The sequence below is a fragment of the Dromiciops gliroides genome, chromosome 3, assembly GCF_019393635.1.
Source record: "Dromiciops gliroides isolate mDroGli1 chromosome 3, mDroGli1.pri, whole genome shotgun sequence".
NCBI classification, from domain to species: domain Eukaryota; kingdom Metazoa; phylum Chordata; class Mammalia; order Microbiotheria; family Microbiotheriidae; genus Dromiciops; species Dromiciops gliroides.
The window spans coordinates 344,833,616-344,854,154 of NC_057863.1; the positions used below are offsets into that span (position 1 = coordinate 344,833,616).

Here is a 20,539-nt window from a genome sequence, read left to right on the forward strand (position 1 = left end):
ACAGTGTAGGTATTTGGTAAGTATGAAATTAGTCACATACCTGGTGCAAGACAAAAGAACTAAATCCCTCCCTCTGGTGGGGGTAATCAGTCAACAAGAAAGAATTTTAATGAAAAAAAATATGTGAATTACATTGACTTTTAGGTATATCATGAAGGCTCTAGTAAAATTTGGAAGGATAGTTATTATTTCTATAGGCTAATCTGAATAACTGTTTGTAAAGCTATCTTAATTAATCATAAAACAAAGTCAAAATACGTATAGTTTGACTTAGAAAACAAAAACCAAACCTCTTGCAAGAGATCTTCTACAGAATGATTAAATCGATCCACAAATTCATCTATCAGTTGGCTCCGAGCTATGTCAACTCTATTTTGGATTGTATATTCTTCACTACATAAGATGCTGTAAGTTTTACTGCAGGCTTCTAGAACATCTGATTCTACATGTTTCTCCACAACAAATTTAATTTGCTTTAATAAGGCATCCAGATGCTGGAGAATAAAAAGAATAATTTAAAATATTACTATTAATAACGACACATTAATAATCAAAGGGAAAATCATTATCCTTTACAAAACAAATGCATATGACTATTTAAAAATAACAGCATCAAGTTAATAAAACTGAATTTATTTGCAGAACTCTAGTCCTACCTTTTCCATTCTGCCTGTGCTATAGATTTCTAGGTCAAAATACTGTGGGATCTGAAGCAGGTTAGCTACCTTCTCAGCATCAGCAGAATACTGGAAAGAATTGAACACATGAATATGATAAAAGTCAATGTTAACTATAAAAAGAATGATCTGAACATCTAATATACTTTCATAGGGACTTTACCTTTGATAGCAACATAGGAAGTGCAATAATAAAATGTTCAGTCAATTTGTTTCTATCATCAATTTGAGTTTTCCTTTCTTTGGCAGTTAGCACCTGGAAAATAAGAATAGTAAGAATTTCACTTGCTAATTTTCAAATCTAAAATTAAAGCTAATCAATGATTTTTAGTTCAGACATTAATTAAAGTTGGAACCAGGATTTGACTTTTAAAATAAGCAATGATTCTAGAAAATGACTTACCAAACAAGTTACAGTGATGAGGAAAAACAGAAATGACTTCTATATTCTATGTACCCAATTTAAATGGTACATTCACATAAAACATTTACAAAAATGCAGTTATTTTTATTTATCAAATAGCTGTTGATTTAAGTATTCAGATGGGACAAAAAGTAATGTAAAATAAAGGAACTTTACAAAATTGAATTTTTAAAGAGAAAAAAACTGGTACAAGGGGGAAATGCTTTTCCAATTTTGATGACCCAATTTAACTCCTGGAAATGGGAATAAATTTCCCAAAGTAAAAAACAAGCCCCTCTTCAAGTGCCTACTTTCCTCCTATGCATTACTATATCTAGTTTCCCATAATTAGGTTATAATTTTAAGTTATATAATTATATAATTAAATTTAAGTATAATTTAACAAAGTTACTGTCAGTAGAGATAACGGTTTTGTGCTGCTCTATCTATATTTTAAATGGTTCCCCAGGTCACGAGCTGCAAAATTTCTTCATGGCTTTAGACATGGAATTTAAACTCATTGTCTCATTCTAATTAGTATCATGATCTAGGTAAATGAACTAAATGGCAATAGGCTATTTAAAGAGTAAAATGTAGGCCAAATTAAATCAGCATTTTGCCCAGAGTACACTTGCTTCCGTTTTGAAGAGGCAGACTTCCATTGCCTTTAATGGTTCTATGAAACAGAAACATGTTCGCTTCAAATTGCCTTCCGACACAAGGAAAAACCAGTGCTAAAACTGGTAGTGGGGAGGTGGGGATGGAGAATGAGAATGAATAAATAGTGTACAAGTTCTGCCTTTGGAGGTTTTAATTATTTTGCTCAATTTTAAAGCATCTGTAAACCTTCTTTCCTAATGAGACTGGTTTCAAATGGTTTCCTATTGGACAGAAGGTTTCTTCTTTCTTGAAACAATGATCTTACATTGCAGAGTTACCCTTCTATTGCATTTGCCTTGGAGGCAGGGATGGGGTAGTGGCTACCAGACTTCAGTATGTTTCGTACTATTTCTAGAGGTTCATTTCACTCTCGTATTCTACTCATCTGGTTAGAATTAAATGCTTTCTTCTCTGCCTTTTGAGATGAGATTGTCAGCACCTCAAGAATTTATTAGATGCTCTCTTTTATTACAAATGGACTTGGAGACCAGATGAATAGCTGAAGAGATAAAGATGGTATATTTAAAGCTGGAAAGGATCTCAGAGACTATCTAGTTGATGCTCATAATCTACATTAGAGATAGCTGAGGCCTGAGAGGCTCAGTGGCTTGACAGAGGTCACAACAGTCACGGCAGATGGAGTTTGAGCCTGGGAACACTGTCTCCAAATCCCTTGTTCCTTTCACTGTATTGTGCTGCCACCTCTATTGCTAATATAGAGCATGTGTGTGAGAGAGAAAAAAGAGACAGAAGGGAAGGGGAGGGATGAAGGAGAGAGAAGAGAAGAGAAGAGAAGAGAAGAGAAGAGAAGAGAAGAGAAGAGAAGAGAGGAGAGGAGAAGAGAGAAGAGGGGAGGAGAGAATGTTTGTTAGGAAATCTTCACATTCTCAATCAAGTCTCTAGTATAATTCTATAACAATAGCTGTGTGACCCTGGGCAAGTCACTTAACCTCCATTGCCCTGCCAAAAAAACCAAAAACAAACAAACAAATAATTCTATAACAACATTAATTATCTTTGCTTTTGACATCATTTTTATATTCCTAGGTTTGATCATTTTTATAAGCATATTTAATCATTTATAATTCTACTATTCCACCATTGTTAAGATCAATTCTTTTGTATGGAGAGCATACCCTTTCCATATTGAATTCCAGTAATGATCCCATCTAATCAAAACTTAGCAATACTTTTATATCACATTTACAATCATATTATATCTTAAATCTTGGTTACTTCACTAAATTTCAAGTTCACATTGCTATCAACACAGCTAGGTGGTACAGTGGATCTGTACATTTGGTCTGAAAAATTAAGAAGATCTGAGTTCAAATCATGCCTTAGATACTTATTAGCTGTGTGACCCTGGGAAAGAGTTCTATCTGTTTCTTCATCTGTGAAATGGGGATAATAATAGCATTTATCTCTCAGGCTTGTAAAGCTCAAATGAGAAAATAATTTGAAAGTGCTCTGTATAGTCCCTGGTATCTAGTAGATGCTATATAAATGTTAGCTACCATTATCATCCTTCAATTTTGAAATGTGTTTCAGTTTTCTTCAATCATTTATTTTCATATGAATTAGCAAAAGAAAGTAGCAGTAGTTTGAAATTCTGGCTGCTTGCTCCAGAAAGGCAGCCTAGGTTTTGATTAAACATATTCAACATACACAGAAACCTTGATATGTCTTAAAAAGCAAATGACAGGGGCAGCTGGGTGGCGCAGTGGATAGAGCACCGGCCCTGGATTCAGAAGGACTTGAATTCAAATCCAGCCTCAGATACTTAACACTTACTAGCTGTGTGACCCTGGGCAGGTCACTTAACCCAAAATGCCTCACCAAAAAAAAAAAACAACAACAAAAAAAACCACACACACACACACAGACTTGCCACCTGTTGCTACATATTAGCAATCATCCATGTTTATTTTTATTAACCCTTTCCTCTGGAATATTCTCCTACAGATAGTACAGTCGCTAATTCAATTTTCCCCTCTCACAAGAACTCAGTTCATAAAGTAACAAGAAAGGAAGTGATCTTCCATGATAGCCTTCTAACTGTAAATGTGACTGCTTACAGTTCCTAGGATGTCAAGAACTTCGACCCATTGATAAACAGACAGATGTTTTAAGGTTTCTAATTTCAAACAGGTTACTTTTAAATCCTATGACATTTCTTCATACTAGTGCAAAACCTCCCATGGGATTCCACCAAAAAAAAAAAAATTAAAAATACAATCTGAACCTTAAAAAGAAAGCAGACAAACTATTTCATAGGCCTTTCTGTAGAGGTCTTAGGGGAATAGTAACAGCTTACTCGGATGCCCATGACCCAGATGAAAAGCAAGATGTGACAAGAACATGTAACAGGAAACCTTTTTCTTCTCTTAGTGCCTTTGTTTCTTTCTTTTTTGAGGCTCTAGTTCTCTATTTCTCTGTTATTCTATTTTATCCATTTGACTCTATCCCTTTCTCTCCCTTGCCATTCTCTTGACTGGACATAATATAGAACTGAGAATACGTGTGTGAAATGTGTGTGTGCACGCATGTATGTGTAGTCATGTCATGTCTAATGAAGTATTTTGTTTTATTATTAATTTGAAAGCAGAAAGTTGAAATAAGTTATATTTCTTTCAGACCGGAAAAAAAACACACCTGCAAACAAGAAAATGAAGTAGCTTTTACCCTTGATAATTTATAATGTGGATCAGGGACTTTCAATAGAGAAAAGTTTCTCTAATCATGTTCTGTGATTCTTGACTATGATAATCATTAGGTTCTTTCTGTTTCCATATCTGAATCTGTTGAGTCTTTATGGGCTTGTAGTTTTTCTCGAGGATCATACTGTTTTCAAGAGTCAGTATGGTGGGGTCAGCTAGGTGGTGCAGTGGATAAAGCACTGGCCCTGGATTCAGGAGGAACTGAGTTCAAATCCGGTCTCAGACACTTGACACATACTAGCTGTGTGACTTTGGGCAAGTCACTTGACCCTCATTCCTACCCCCCCCCCCAAAAGAGTCATTATGGCACAATGGATATAGAATTGGGTTGAAGGCAGTAAGACTTGGGTGTCAACTCTGCCAATAAGATTTATTAGCTTTGACTCTGGGCAAGGTGCTGGGGTAATTCTTTCTAACATTCCACAAATATTTTTGTCTGTTTGGTGGAAGGGGTTGCCATGGTGGGAGTTTTCCTATACCCTTAACAAATTCTTATGCTGTAAAACTGACCAGTTTTTTAGCTTGTAACCAATCTTGCTGTAGAAGCAATTTTGCAGCAATAAAAAATATCAAATTTCTCTATTAGTAAACTTTGGTTTTATTTGTGTGGAACTTTATCTCAATTTCCTGAGTAATACAGACGATGCATTGTGGTAGAGTGGAGGGAATCAGACTCAGAATCAGGAAAAACTGGGTTTGAATCCCAACTTATACCTGTGTAAACCTGGGGAAGTTGCTTAATATTTCTTAACATGTTTCCTCATCTTGAAAATGGGGATAATAATAACAGCCACTTTGTGCTATGAGAATCAGTTGAGGTAATATGTAATAAGCTGCAAACATTAAATGCTTTATAAATGTTAGCTATTACTATTACTATTAATGTTCTGAAAATTTCTAGATCTATATCATTTTACCATGTGAAATGATGACAAACTCAATTTCTTGCATTAGTTCTCTTGACTATATTGGGGAAGAAAGAAGTATAGTTATACATTTCCCTTGGTACTAGATCACTGTTAATTAAATATTGACTGAGAATTAAGTCACTGAGATGTCCTGCACAGAGCATTATGGTCGGAGTCAGTGGATTTGGATACACAGGATTAGACATTTAGAGTTGGAAGGAACCTTTAGTCCACATGAGATGATTAAGGGCCAGGAGTTAAGTGATTTGCCGAAGGTCACACAGGTACCACGTTTCAGGGTTAAGATATGAATAAAGGTTTTCTGAATGCAAATTGAAGGTTTGTGGACCTGCCAATAATGAGCCAAGGGACTCTAAGCAAATCAATTTAATATTTACTCGGTATGTATCCTACCATAAGATACTGTGCTAACTACCAAAGACAACACAAAGGTGAATAGAATACAACTCTTGTCCTGAAGGTGGTGACCACATGCCCCAGATTTTTTAGACAATTCATTTTTTCAAAAATTCTATCCTTTTACAGATAGGAAAAAATAACAACCCTATGACCCTGTCTATGAGAGATCCTTTAAAAGAGCTGGAGAGTATGTCTGTTCTCAGTTTCCTAAGAAAGTGAACCCAGGAGGGAAATGGATTTGTCTCTTTTCCTTTTCATTATTCACTAACACAGTGAAATGCTATATTTTTCTCTGAAATCTCCTATTTCTTTCCTGCTGGTACCAGGGAAGAGTCTGTATATGAAGAAAAGTGACCATAACTCTTAGGAAGCCTTCTTCAGATGTTCTACTCTGTAAGTTTGAAACAAAAAGGCAGTTTAAAAGATATTTATTCTCTTCAAACTTGTTTTCTGAAGGTAGGTTTGAGAAGTTCTAATGTTTAAATCTGCCTTATTTGGTAACAACTGTCACAGTAATTTAAAAATACTTAAAAAAAATTTTTTTTATTACAAGGGTCCCACCTATTGGTGGTAGAGCAGATAAGTGGAAAAGAATTAAGAAAAGAGTTGAAGCAGGTTTAAGGTCAGAGAAAAAAGTAAAAAGGTTGTACTCATGAGAGTTTGATGGCTTGGGAGCAATCAAAGGAAATATTAAGAGCAGCAACACAGCTACAAAAGAGCAGAGATAGACAAACCTGAGGGGTAAATGGCCCAGCACAGAACCCACGGTTCTGAAGCCAAGAAGTTCTGGTGTTCAACTTATATTAGCAACATGGCACCTAATGTGACCTAATACAATGGTCCCAAGCTAACTCCTACTTTTTACCTTAACAATAAGGATTAGATGGCAAAAATTTAGGGCTAAAGTAGAGATAAGGGAACAAGAGGCAGTGGAAGTAGTCAGTTCTGCTGCTCCTGCTCATGTCCTGGGCAATGGAACTCTGCTGGTTTCAGGCATCTGGGCCTGGCCCATTGCCAGAAGCCAGGTGCCCAGGCCTGGGAGCAGCTTTGATTAAAGTAGGCACTGAGGATGCAAGAAAAGTGACAGCTCATGGTGGAGCCTCCCTCTTCCTACCCAACACTGGATGAACTTGCAGGGGCAGCACTGGGGTAGCATCTATTAACACAGAGAGACAAGCTAAAAAGATTTGCTGTATGAGGCCTGTCTCTAAGTTTATTATTTTATCCTTTTGTGAAGAATTTCAAAATCCTCTGAACTGCTTTATGGAACCAAAGAGTTTCAAGTATAGCTTGAAAAAAGGCCAGCTTATGAAATTGTATCATTCAGGTGAAAGGGCTTCAAAACATTTTGTAGACCAAGAGACTGATATAAAAATGTCTATCCCCATGTTCAACCTTGACAAGTGTTATTTAGTTCTCTGCTTAATGGATTTAGTTTGTATGAGAACTAGGTACAAGAAGCAGAGTCTAATGTTAAGAATCCGTTTTAAAGGAAGAGAAACATCAGTTATAAACCCAGTTTAACAGTTCTGAGCCCAGTGACAATTTACCATTCTTTAAAATTGGGAGAGAATTTTGTTGGCACGAATATCTTTAAAACTTAGACGGTGAAAACTCAACTACTATTCCAAAGGTTTAAAGTTGTAACCTAAAATGTATAGTCTCATAAAAATATTTCTATGTTAGTTATATTCAGCAAGTCAACTTAGAAATATCTATTTTTCCCCATTCATATTTTAAGCACGATAATCTATTAATAGTACTATAGAACCTTATAAATCAAGATTTCTATACGTGGAAAGAACATTCTGAGTTCCAAATTTAGATATCAGAGACACATCTTTCCCTCTAAACCTCTAATGGCTTTTATGGTTTGATGCAAGGCCCCAGGGGGTCAAATGATAAGAAGTTGAGGGACCTCTTGACATGTGCAAGATACTTGAAGAAGCAGGGACAGTTCCATTACTATACTTGGTGATTTTATCATGGATGAGCTTCCATGGATTTAATTACCACCTCTATGTTAATGATTCACAAATATATATATGTCTCACTCCAGCTTCACTGCTGATCTCTAATTTAGCATCTCCAAGTACCTTTCAGAATCTTGAAATGGATGTCCAGTAGACATTTTAAATTCAACATGTCTAAAGTGGAACTATTTTCTTTGCCTTTTAAACTTCCCCTAGAACACTATCTTCCCAGTTCTTCATAATCTAGGAATCATCCTGGATTCATCACTTATCTCACCGCCTCACTCCCAATATTTTATCCATTGACAAGGTCTGTCAATTTCACCTTTGCACTTTATCTTGAGTAAACTCCCTTTTGTTCTCCAACACTGCCATCACTCTAGTGCAGGTCTTTGTCATTTCATGCCAGGATTATTGCAATATCCTGCTGGTGGGCTGGCTTGGCTCAAGTCTCTCCCAACTCCAATCTATCCATCATTTAGTTGCCAAAGCATTTCTACTGGCCTATGGACTGGCACTAGTCACTGGCAAATTTTTAATTAGTTCAAAAAACATTGATAACCAAAGGTTATTACTTCTGAAACCATATATATGAAAAATAAAACAATGAAAAACTGATTCTTCCTTGTGCATCTGCTTCTCCCACTCTTGCCAAAATCACTGGACGGAGGCTGTGGAGGGCAGAGGAATTTGTAGCAAAAAATTTAAGTATTTTACCAGTTCAAAGTATAGTTAGCATGGGGAGAATATTATACTATATCACACTACATTTTCTGTAGGCACCCACAGTGTTTTCTCCTTACCCTCATCCTTCTAGGCAGGGGTTAGGGAAAGCATCAAAGGGAGCCACTTTAGAAATGTTAATTATGAAGAATAATAGAATAAGAGGTCATTCTCTTAAAAACAGGAAAAGGTTCAGAGGAAGTAGAATATCCTTCCACAGAAGGACAGAGAATAAACAACATCCTGTTCTGAGAAGCAGGATGTTGCAATGGAAAGAAAGTGGAGTTTGGATTTCAGAGTATTTGGGTTCAAGCCCCAACTTTGTCTTTTACTAGCTGTATAAATGGGGGCAAGTCACTCAACTGCCCTGAACCTTAGTTTTCTGGATCTGTTAAATGGGTAGCATATCAATTGTACAATCTACACTTCACAGGATTGTTGAGAGGAAAATTATTTGTAAAGCCATAAATTAAACACTATAAAGACAAGCTATTATTATTATCATCATGATCTATAAAAGTGAGATATTTATTATACTATATGATTTTTAAGATGCCTTTCATATCAAAATCTAATAGTCTTATTCTTATTATGTTATGGTAGGAAAGGAAAGAGAACAAAGATTCAGGGTAATCATCCATTAATAAACATTGTGCAACTAACTAGAGCTTCCATAATGAGTCTTATATATCTCTAAGGAACCTAAGCAGAGTTAAATACAAAATAAGAGCCAAGGAACCCTGATATTCTCTTTATAATTATTTCTCTTTTTGACACTTAGAATTCTCTAGATATCACAATCCAAATGAAGCAAACTGTCTCTAAAATTCTGACTCTAAATCGGGGCTGCTATGAACCCTCATGGAGACTTTTAGCTTAGAAATTCTAGATTCAGGGAATTTATTTTGCTTGACTATGCTAATTTGTTGTAAGGGTTTTGTTTTTCTTTTCGAGGGTAGTGGGAGATAGAGGGAAGAAAAATTATGATGATTCAAAAAGTCTGCACTTAAAGAACTTAGCTGGATGAATATATTTTAGAGCTTAATTCCAGGAACCAATTACCAAAATAATTTAGATGCATTTCTCTGCCAGTTACGTTTATTTTATATCTACTCTGTGTTGGATTCTACTATTATTAATGAAACTTACTCTCTTGCCAGTCCCTCTTCCCACTGGAGGATGGGCTTCAGCAGCCTGACGAATTGTACAGACCATCAGCTCTATAAGAGCACTCTCTTGCCGGTCAGACATTGCTGAGGTGAAAGAAAAAGAGTATGATTAGCTGTATTCCAATAATCATATGCCAAACAAAATGATAATCATAAAACTGCAGATCACAACTACTGAGTATAATCAACAAATTCAGTTAATTTTGTTTCATTTAAGTTTTTTCAAGTGTAATGTTGATGGATAGGAAGATTAGTAATGGAGCTGGGCATTAATTACAAGAAAATACCTTGATATCCAAGATTAAAAAGCATAAAATTTGACTAGACATTTTGATAAAACAGGATTTGATTTCAGAGGGATGAATTAGCACGCAAAAGACAAAACAGATTGCTTTTTATGTAAAGTCTATTTTTACTTAGTTATCTTCTTTTAAAGTAAGTTTTTTTTTTAAAGTTGGGTTTTGGGGGCAGCTAGGTGGCGCAGTGCATAGGGCACCGGCTCTGGAGTCAGAAGTACCTGAGTTCAAATCTGGCCTCAGACATTTAACACTTACTAGCTGTGTGACCCTGGGCAAGTCACTTAACACCAATTGCCTCACTTAAAAAAAAAAAAAGTTGGTTTTTTTTTGGGGGGGGCAGGGCAAAGAGGGTTAAGTGACTTGCCCAGGGTCACACAGTTAGTAAGTGTCAAGTGTCTGAGGCTGGGTTTGAACTCAGGTCCTCCTGAATTCAAGGCCCGTGCTTTATCCAACATGCCACCTAGCTGTCCCCACTTCAATTACCTTTTAATTAAAATGCTTACTCATTTTTGGAAAAAAAGAATAAACTAATAATTTTTTTGTCTATACATTAACAGCATCAAAGTAAAACACTTCTGCACTATTATGTATTAATACTTACCAAGAAACACTGTTGCTTTCATGTTAGATAAGGTATGGTTAGAGATGAAGAGGGAGTTTATAAACTCATATATTAATTAAACTTCAAGTAATCAAAATGTAATACCTCAGAGTTCTTACCCACAGTGAAACAGTACACATATTTCTCCTAGGAGTTGAACTCTTACAGAACAACCAAGTTCTTCTAAGCCCTGAATCCCTCCTCTTTGCTTTCCTTATTAACTATGCGATGAGACCATAGGACTTATATGTGAAAGGATCTTCAAAATCATGCAGCATAACACCTTATTTTACAGATGTTAATGGTTTTAGTAAATATCTTCCTAATCTTAAATTATCAGCTGGAAAAATATTTAAGAAGGCTCAAAGTTAGGCAGATCTTTTAGCACTTGTAATTTATCTGTATCCTAAATAACTATTACTTTGGTTCTACTATCTGAAACCAAGATAATTAAACGCTTTTAAAAGATAGCTTTCTAAAGGCCAAAGACAAGAGTTAAATATCCACTTTAATTCTCTTTTCAAAACAGATACAATGAACTGTCAGATAACATAAATATTCTACTCTCAGGCAGTGCCACTATTCCTTAAATACTCTTTTACTCATTAATTTCCTACAATATGACTTTTAGCTTCATCATTCTACTATAACTATACTCTTGAAAGTCATCAGTGATCTATTAATCACTAAATGGCCTTTGTTCAACTCTAATGACTTAACTTCTTTGTTATAACTAACACTGCTGACTACATTCTCTCCAAACCCGAAACTCTCTTCCTTTCAATTCTGTGATATGAAATTATTTTTGAAAATCCCTTTGACTTCCTCCTCCTCTTGACCTCCATCTGGAGGTATTCTGTACAGATCAGCAGCAGAGAAGAGTAGTGCATGTAGGGAGAGACTTAGAATAAGGAAGACCTGGTTTCAAATAATTTGAATACTATGAAATACTTCATAGTTGTGTGATAATGGGGAAGTTACTTAACCTCTGTAAGCCTTGGTTTCTTCCCCTCTAAAGTGAGGGTAACAATACCTGTGAAACCCACCTCAGAGAACTGTTGTGAGGCTCAAATGAGATAATTCATGTTAAGTGCTTCACAAACTTTAAAATGTGATGTAAATATCAGTCATCGTTTCAAAAAGCTCATCCACTGCCATGGCTCCCAGCAGCCTTCTATGTAAATGACTTCCAAATCTGTACTGTCAAGATTAAGCACTCTTCAAAGCTTTAATCCTGTATTTTTGACTATGGAAGAGTCTTCTTGAATGTTGCTACTCACTGTAAGCTCAGCATTGCTAAAACCTAATTTCATTATTTTCCCAGCTGTTTTCTCTTGCATCAGCTTTCCATTCTGTTATAGGTATTCACAGTACACCATAAGAATCTTTGGCTTGCTCTATCTCCCCAGATTTGGTAAGTCATCAAGTCTTGCCAGTTTTTCCTTCTATTTGTTGCCTGGAAACAAATGTTTCTTTCATGCACAAATGCAACCCCAAAATAAGAACAATTTTCCAACTTTTTCTATTGATATGAAACGTATTTCTAAACATGTCTAGGTATTTCAAGTCAACTCTTATCAAACTAATAAAATCCCACATAGAAAGTAAAAGTCTCTAAGGGATAAGCTAGTAACATGGCAGTAGCAGAAACAGAAAGAGTTACATTTCGAATATTAAAGTAGCCAACAATCTGGAAATTCTTTTGGGGGGAAGAAAAGGAATAAGCATTCACAGAGTGCCTACCATGTGACAGGCACTGTGCCAAGTCCTTTACAAATACTATCTCATTAGGAAATTAGAAGATAAATTAAAATTAGAAAATGAATACTGGCTCATGGATGCCAAGATATTAAAGGCAGACACAAAAGATTTCTTTCAAGTCTGTTTGTTAAGAAAGCTATCTTTTCTTCCATAAGACATTATCATAGCCACCCCAAATCCTCCTAAGCCAAAATGTACAAAACAACCCTATTTCGGGGCAGCTAGGTGGCGCAGTGGCTAGAGCACCGGCCCTGGATTCAGGAGGACCTGAGTTCAAATCCGGCTCAGACACTTAACACAACTAGCTGTGTGACCCTGGGCAAGTCACTTAACACCAATTGCCTCAAAAATAAAATAAAATAAAAACACAACAACCCTATTTCAAATTTGTTAAAATTCTACATCACACCGAAAGTTCAAAAAAGCCCTTAAAACAATGGTTTTTATAAATTAGAAAATGCTTAAACCCATCAACTTATTTTTCTCTGTTAATGAAGACAGTATCCCCTGCCATTTCCAGAAAGAAGCAGCTCTTAGAAGCTCAAGGTAGAATGCAGCAGAGAGTCCATGTCCAAATATTCTGATAAATGTGTACATATTATGTATACACATAGTTAAATCAAGACACAGCAATGGATATGCACTGTTTGGGACTTATTCTGCTTTTAAGTGATAAGGATATTTTCCAAATAGTCCTTTTCTCCCTGGACATCAATTTTGTTCACAAGCTTTATGGAGTAGTATTCTAAATTTTGGTCCAAACTCAAGACTTCAAAATACCCTTCCAAGAAAACCAAAGACTTACCATTTTTGACAGAAAAGAATACAAATGATAGCTGAATCTAAATCACAACATACCAACCTAAAATACATAGTACTCCTTGGTGAACAGATGTAAAAAATTTTTACTCATTTAAATATTAATAAATTCATTTCATTACAAGGTGAACATTTTTGAAAGATACTAAAAGAAGGCTATGAGAGACAATAGATAACACTGAAGTTTAAAAAATTGGGAGAAATTATTTCTATTTTTGAGAGGGAGTTGAGTCACTGTTGTATCATGTATCAGTCATCATATAGCTAAGTCCCTAACTTATAAATGTCCCAAACACAAAATTGGGTTGAGGAATCCATTTTTGGATCCCCCTGTTCCTGTGTTTCTCAATTTGGGAAAAATGGGAAATGACTGATCTAGAAATGTACTTTTCTTATTTAAACACTTTTGATACATTATGGGACAAATAAATAAGCTTCTGTGACCTACTTAGGAAATACTTTCTATGGGATATTCCATTCCCGCTTACAAACAATTAACTTTAAAACAAACTTCTTAAATTGGGAAGTTCTTGTACTTATATTTCTACTATATTTTAACACGTTTAAAGAAGATGTCAATTCTCAACAGTGAAAGATATTGAAAAATCCATGAATGAAATCTATGGTATAATCAAAGCTTCTTAAACTGTGGGTCGTGACCCCTACACGTGGGGTAACTGAATGTGAGGGTTGTGAAAAATTTGGCAACAGTAAAAGGTTATATATAACTATTTTCTATACCTATATACATGGGGTCACATAAAAAATTTCATAGGCAAAAAGGGGTAGTAAGTTGAAAAAATTTAAGAAGTCCTGCTGTAATAAACATTCTCATGTGGTCAGTATTATCTTATTATTTATTGCCTTTAAATTCAAGACAAACAACTATTGCCATAACATTTTTTGCATGCATAAAAGTCCTTTCAAAATTTCCACACAGAAAAAGTTGTTAAAAATTAATTGGGGGGTGGGGGCAGCTAGGAGGTGCAGTGGACAGAGCACTGGTCCTGGAGTCAGGAGGCCCTGAGTTCAAATCTGGCCTCTGGCAGTTGACACTTACTAGCTGTGTGACCCTGGGCAAGTCACTTAATCCCAATTCTCTCTCTCTCTCTCTCTCTCTCTCTCTCTCTCTCTCTCTCTCTCTCTCTCTCTCTCTCACACACACACCACACACACACAACACACACACGCTCACGCACACACACACACACACACACACACACGCAATTGGGACATATTTTAAAATATCACTGTTTTGTATTCTAAGAAATAAAGAAATTAGTTGAATATTTGCAAAAAACTAAGAAAGCAAGCTTACTGGATTATTATGTAGTATTTTTTACACATAAAATGAGGGGCAAGTATCAAATTTGGAAAGATTTTATGATTATTAGGATATTCTTAATTTATTTTGTCCTTATCACCATCTTTAAGGACTTGAAATTTCCCCCTTAATTTTTTAGGAAAAGTACAGTCCTGTTCAATAGCATTTTTAGGTGCTAGAATTGAACAAGTTTTTCTGTTGAAATGTAGGACAAGAAATCAAAACCCTTTTTACATGGCAAGTATATAAACTATACATGTTTCTATAATTATCAATTGAGAAAAAATATTAAAGATATGGAAAATAAAAATTTCAAAATACTGTACCTTCTTCTCCTTGGACAGGTTCTTCTAATAGCAATTCTGTCATGCATTCCCAGTCTTTCAATAGCTCTTGAGAGCTCTCCCATAAACTGTCCACCAGGTAAGCTGCATGTTCATGCAACTAGAAACAACAAATCAAGAATCACTAAAAGTAAATGTAATTAATAAGGTACTAATTCACTTGAGATAATGAACACTTCAATTGCCTTTACAATGGTTTGGACTCAATGATTTTAAGATCAGATTTAAAGAAGATAAATTAAAAAATACTACCTTCCAGTAAGTAATCAAAACTCAGAATGATTTTGAACTTTAAAGTTTATGAAGCACTTTTCTTAGGACACCTTTGTGAGGCAGATAGGGCAAGGACTATACTTCAAAACTTCAATGACCTCTAACTTCATTTATATAGGTACCTTCTCCTTGGACACAGATCACAATTTCTGTATTTGGTCTTCAAGACTGTACAGTCTTGTGATGAGATTTGTGGCCATGTTGCTGGTAAGATTGTCTGAATTTAGCCATGTGACAGACATACAATATAAGTATTATTGTTGTTATTCCTATTTTCCAGATGATGAAACCAAGATCAAAGAGAATTTAAGCGACATTTAAAATGCCACAGCTAGTAAGTGGTTAACCAACAACTAAAACTCGGGATTCATAATTCCAAGCCCAGGTCTATTTTCACTATACCATTTTATACAGGTTTCTTGTTAGCCATTTTGCTAGAAAATGAATAGTAAAATAAATTCTGAAAGGCCCATCTCTTTTAGGAGGAAACTACTCCCTTAACCATGCTTAAAATTAAATATTCATAAGGATCCTAAAGCAAAAAGCTTCATATTCGCCTGTAAACAACTTTTCTTCCCTTAAATAAACCATTTAAAATTCATAAAACAATCATTTGAATCATTTGCAATGCACCTCCACTAATTTTTTCCACATTTATGGATCTCAAATGATACTTATTACCTCTAAGTTATTTGGTGATTGATGATAAAATTTTAGAAGGAATTCAGTTCAGTGCTTCCTGTGTGATATCCTATTACAAGTATGGTTTAAGGGAAAATGTATATCAATATACATCACTTTCTATACCAAAGGTATTTGCTTCTTAGAACCTATTCCTCTTGCCTGTGGCTTTCTGTCTCCTTTCTGGACCTGCTCAGGATGTGCAGGAAGGTGTGATCAATAGTAGAGAACTTCACTGCTTCATTTCTCAAATGTTTTATTGATTTTTAAAGAAAAAACAAAACAAAACACTGCTATACTTGCCATTGACCTCTTCCCCATGATAGAACCCTGACTGATTCAAAAATATGGTTAAGATAAACATATCAACACATTGGCCCTGTCTGAAAATCTCTGCCGCATTTCACAAAAAACTTTCTTTTATTAGATTTCAGAAGAGTTTGGGTTGGGAAACCCGGTTCTAGCCCAATTTCTGTCCTAAGCAGGAATTCCTTCTACAACATCATCTCTGGAGGAATGAATCAAGATTCTGGTTGAATCTTCATGTCTCAGGGAACATACTATTTTAGGAAGTAGTCCACTGACCTCTAACAATATGTAATCAACAGAAATTTTTATTATATTAAGCAAAAAAAAATGTCCATCTTTGTAACCCTGAACTGTTATAGAAAAGAACTCAGATGCAGAATTTGGAGACCAATGATCTACAAGTAGATTCTACTCCTTTCACATGTACTATTAATTACATACTCCTGAAAGAATGAAATTCCTTAAGAACAGGCTGTGTATGTGTGTGTGTGCGTGTGCGTGTGTGTGTGTATAAAGAACAGAGTATAAATGGCACACTTTCTTAGATGTATTGGGGAAAGAGAAACAAAGGAAAAAACCCAACTAAGTGAAAGTCTTGTATGTCCCATAAATATATCAAACTCAATACAAGATCACAGATACCTATGTAGATAGATAAAGCATTTATTAAGTGCTTACTATGTGCCAGGAACTAAGCTAAGCCCTAGGAACACAAATGATAAACATCAAGGTTGGGTGCCTACCCTTAAGGAGTTTAAATTTGAATTGGGGAAGATAACACATAATTGGTAGCTGGAAATTGAGGTTGAGTGGCCAGTTCCCCAGGTGGAGGAAAGGTGGAAAAGTCCAGATCATTAAAAGGGGACTTGGGAGTGAAGTGAATAAGGTTGGCCTGAGTCCTTAATTGGTGGTTCTTGGCAGGAGCTTATCACTTGGAGGTCACAGTGTTGAAAGCATGTCCAAGAGTGAGAAAGTGGCTGAGATGGAAAATCATGGGTGTTGAGTGGAGCTAGAAGGGACCTCAGAGGTCATCTAGTCCAAAACTATCATTCTAAACATAAGGAAACTTAGTCCCAGAGAGTTTGACGGTTATATTTAAAGGTTTGAGGGTTGTAGTTAAAGTTACATGCTAGTAAGTGGGAAAGCTAGGATTTAAATTCAAGCCCCACTATTCTAAATTCATAATATTTTCTAGTGTGATATGCTGTCTTCCACTCAAAGAACTTATCATGTTTACCCATATGTTCACTCCTCTTACATCCTTATATCTGTTATGTTTTGTTTTGTTTTGTTTTTTGGAGGGGCAATGAGGGTTAAGTGATTTGCCCAGGGTCACACAGCTAGTAACTGTCAAGTGTCTGAGGCTGGATTGGAACTCAGGTACTCCTGAATCCGAGGCCAGTGCTTTATCCATTGTGCCACCTAGCTGCCCCTACATCCTTATATCTGTTAAGAGCACCACCATTCTTCTAGTCATACAGCTTTGTAGCCCTGGAGTCATCCTAAAAGTAATCTTCAACTCTTCTGTCTTCCTTCATCCCATTAGTTGCTAAGTCTTATCAATTTTACCTCCACATTGCTAAATTCCATCTCCTTCTCTACATTCACACAGGCACCACTTTAGATCATCATTACCTTTTACATGAAGCTATATGATGCAAAGGATAGAGCCCTCATCCTAGAATCAGGAGGATCTGCATTTGAGTTTTGCCTCAGATACTTAACTAGCTGTGCAAATCCTTTGTTTTGTCTGTCTCTGTTTCCTCATCTGTAATGAGGATAAATAATAGCATCTTTCTCCAAGGGTAGTTGTGAGCAAGAGATAGTATCTGTAAAGTACTTTGTAAAGTTTAAAGTGCTAAATAAATGCTAGCTGTTACTGTTGTTGTTGTTTTAACAGCTTTGTCATTGGTCACCCAATCTGTCTTCCACAGAAGTATGAAACTAATATTCTAAAGCAATCTCTTATTCAAAAAGCTTAAGGGAATCCCTGCTGTGGTAAGGATAAAATATATGTGGCATTTAGACTTTTCATAATCTGTGGCCTAGCTCTTTTTCTAGACTGATTTTATACTTCTCTATATTCATTCTAATTTTAATTTTTTTTTAAGTGAGGCAATTGAGGTTAAGTGACTTGCCCAGGGTCATACAGCTAGTAAGTGTTATGTGTCTGAGGCCAGATTTGAACTCAGGTACTCCTGACTTCCAGGGCCAGTGCTCTATCCACTGCGCCACCTAGCTGCCCCTCTATATTCATTCTAAATTCCAATAAACATGCCTACTTGATGTTCCATATTTACAACATTTCACATTCCCCCTGTCCTTTACAATGTACCCCCCCATCCAGAATGCTTTTCCTCTTCTCGTCTGTTTTTTGAAGTTCCTAGATCAAATTCTGCCTCATATATGCAGGCTTTCCTGATTTTTCCAAGTGTTCCACCTTGTTCCCAACTCTGAAATATTGCATTAAAATCATGTGCATGTGTTTATGTGTATAGGAAGAGAGAGAATGTATTTATTTGTGCATATATGATACCCTTTATAGAATGTAAACTAAATGAATACAGGGATTATTTTTGTCTTTATATCTCTCATGCTTAGCATAATGCTAAGCACATAGTAGTTGCTTTGTAAATGCTAATTATTAAGAACGTATACACAAATTATCACTGCTTCCAACTCTTCCATCATCAATAGCTACCTTTCTGCTAGTTCTTTTTCTTTTGCCTTTTATATAATTGTTTACATGTTCCTTTCTTCCAGTCTCTGATGATGAAATGTATCTTCTCTGTGCTAAGACTAATTCTACATGTGGTTCTGATTTCTTTCCGTCCATCTTCTCCTTTAAGATTGCAGCTTAATTATCTTCTCCCATCCCCAACCTTTACCTATTCCTTATTTACCAGTTTCTCCTCTAATACTTTCAAACATGCTCAAGTCTTTATCATCTTTAAGGAACCTTATCAGACCCTATCTCTCACCTTTGAGAGCAAAATAAATGCCTAGAAAAAGCTTTCTGCATTCATTGTTTCTACTTCATCTAGTCTCACCTGTTCCTCAACTCTTTGGAATCTTGCTTCAAAGCTACCAATCTGAATCTTTTCTCAGTTCTCATCCTTCTTAACCTTTCTCGTGCAGTTGAACTTCTTAGGGTTTATGAGGCATTATTTTCTACTAGTTCTCCCCAATCTTGATTGACGATAACTTCTCAGTCCTTGCTGAAAGCTTACAATCTGTATCATACTCCCTAACTGTGGGTGTTATGTAGGGTTCTGCAACTAGGTCCTCTTCTCTTTCTTTTCTATGTGACCTAATTAAATGTTCATGACTCAGAGACATCTATCAAGCTTCTCCCCTGTGCTTATTGAATATTTCAAACTGGATTTCTTGAAAACACTTCAACTCTACATGTCCAAAAAAGAACTCATTATGCTTCCTCCCAAACTCTATTGCAACCTTCCCCATTTATGTGAAAGGCACCAGAATTCTGATTCTTTTGAATTATCTGTCCTTAACTTCACACAACTTCATTTTAATTATCTAGTCACTTCCTACAGCTTACAATTTGTACCTCCATAGCATTCTTGTAATAAATCTGTTCTCTCTACTCACTCAAGTACCACCTTAGTTCAAACCCATATCTTCTCTCATCTAGTTTAATAAAAGTACCTCTTAATTGGTCCCCTATCTCAAGTTTCTTACCACTCTTTGAAAATAGGTATTGTTTATATTTGTATAGCTCCAGCATTGTAGCACAGTATCTAGCTTATATTAGGCATTCAAAGGCTTGTTGACTGATTATATTTAAATAGTATAAAATCTTCACTATATTCAGAGAAAAATCTGTGAAGCTCAGTCAAAAGAAGGTTCAACTGCTGTCATATCCCTCATAGTTTAACTTCTTGATTTAGCAATTTACATCTGCAGCCACTCTTAATTCACTCTGCTCTAATTCTCTGGAATCTGGTCCATTTCTGTGAAAATGTTCCCCTTAAAATCATTTATGTTTCTACCCTTACTGGTTTGCTAAATGACAATGTTGAACATCATCCCCAATCCCCCTTTAAAACGGTCCATCTGTGACTTCTAAAATACAACTTATTTTTGGTCCCAATTTTTCATTTATCTTTTCAGATCATTCTTTCTATTTCTATTCCTGGATATTCTTTGCCCTTAACACAATGAATATTAGCATTCCTTAGGATTTAATTCAGATCTTTCACCATACTCAGTGTAATGTACTTAAGAGTTTCTACTACTACTACTAAATTCAAATGTCTCTTCAAAGTATGACTCCAGCCTGGACACAGCACCATCTCTCTAAATTCACAGCCCTCAGGAAACCTTCAATACAATAATAATCTAATACGTAAAACTTAACATATGAAAGAAAGATAACTACTTTTCTTCCAAAGCCAATTTCCTTTATTATAAATAATTCAGCAAAATTTTGAATTGAAAAATTGAAATAATAG

At 35.6% G+C, this 20,539-nt stretch overlaps 1 protein-coding gene across 1 annotated transcript in view; it reads right to left on the reverse strand.

Annotated features, from left to right (window-relative positions):
• Nucleotides 1-20,539, reverse strand: part of STAG1 (stromal antigen 1) — a 360,000-nt gene that overhangs the window by 71,710 nt on the left and 267,751 nt on the right. Inside the window, 5 exon segments of the mRNA XM_043995188.1 lie at nt 291-494; nt 657-746; nt 841-933; nt 9,634-9,737; nt 14,784-14,901. Coding sequence (XP_043851123.1) covers nt 291-494; nt 657-746; nt 841-933; nt 9,634-9,737; nt 14,784-14,901 — 609 coding nt within the window.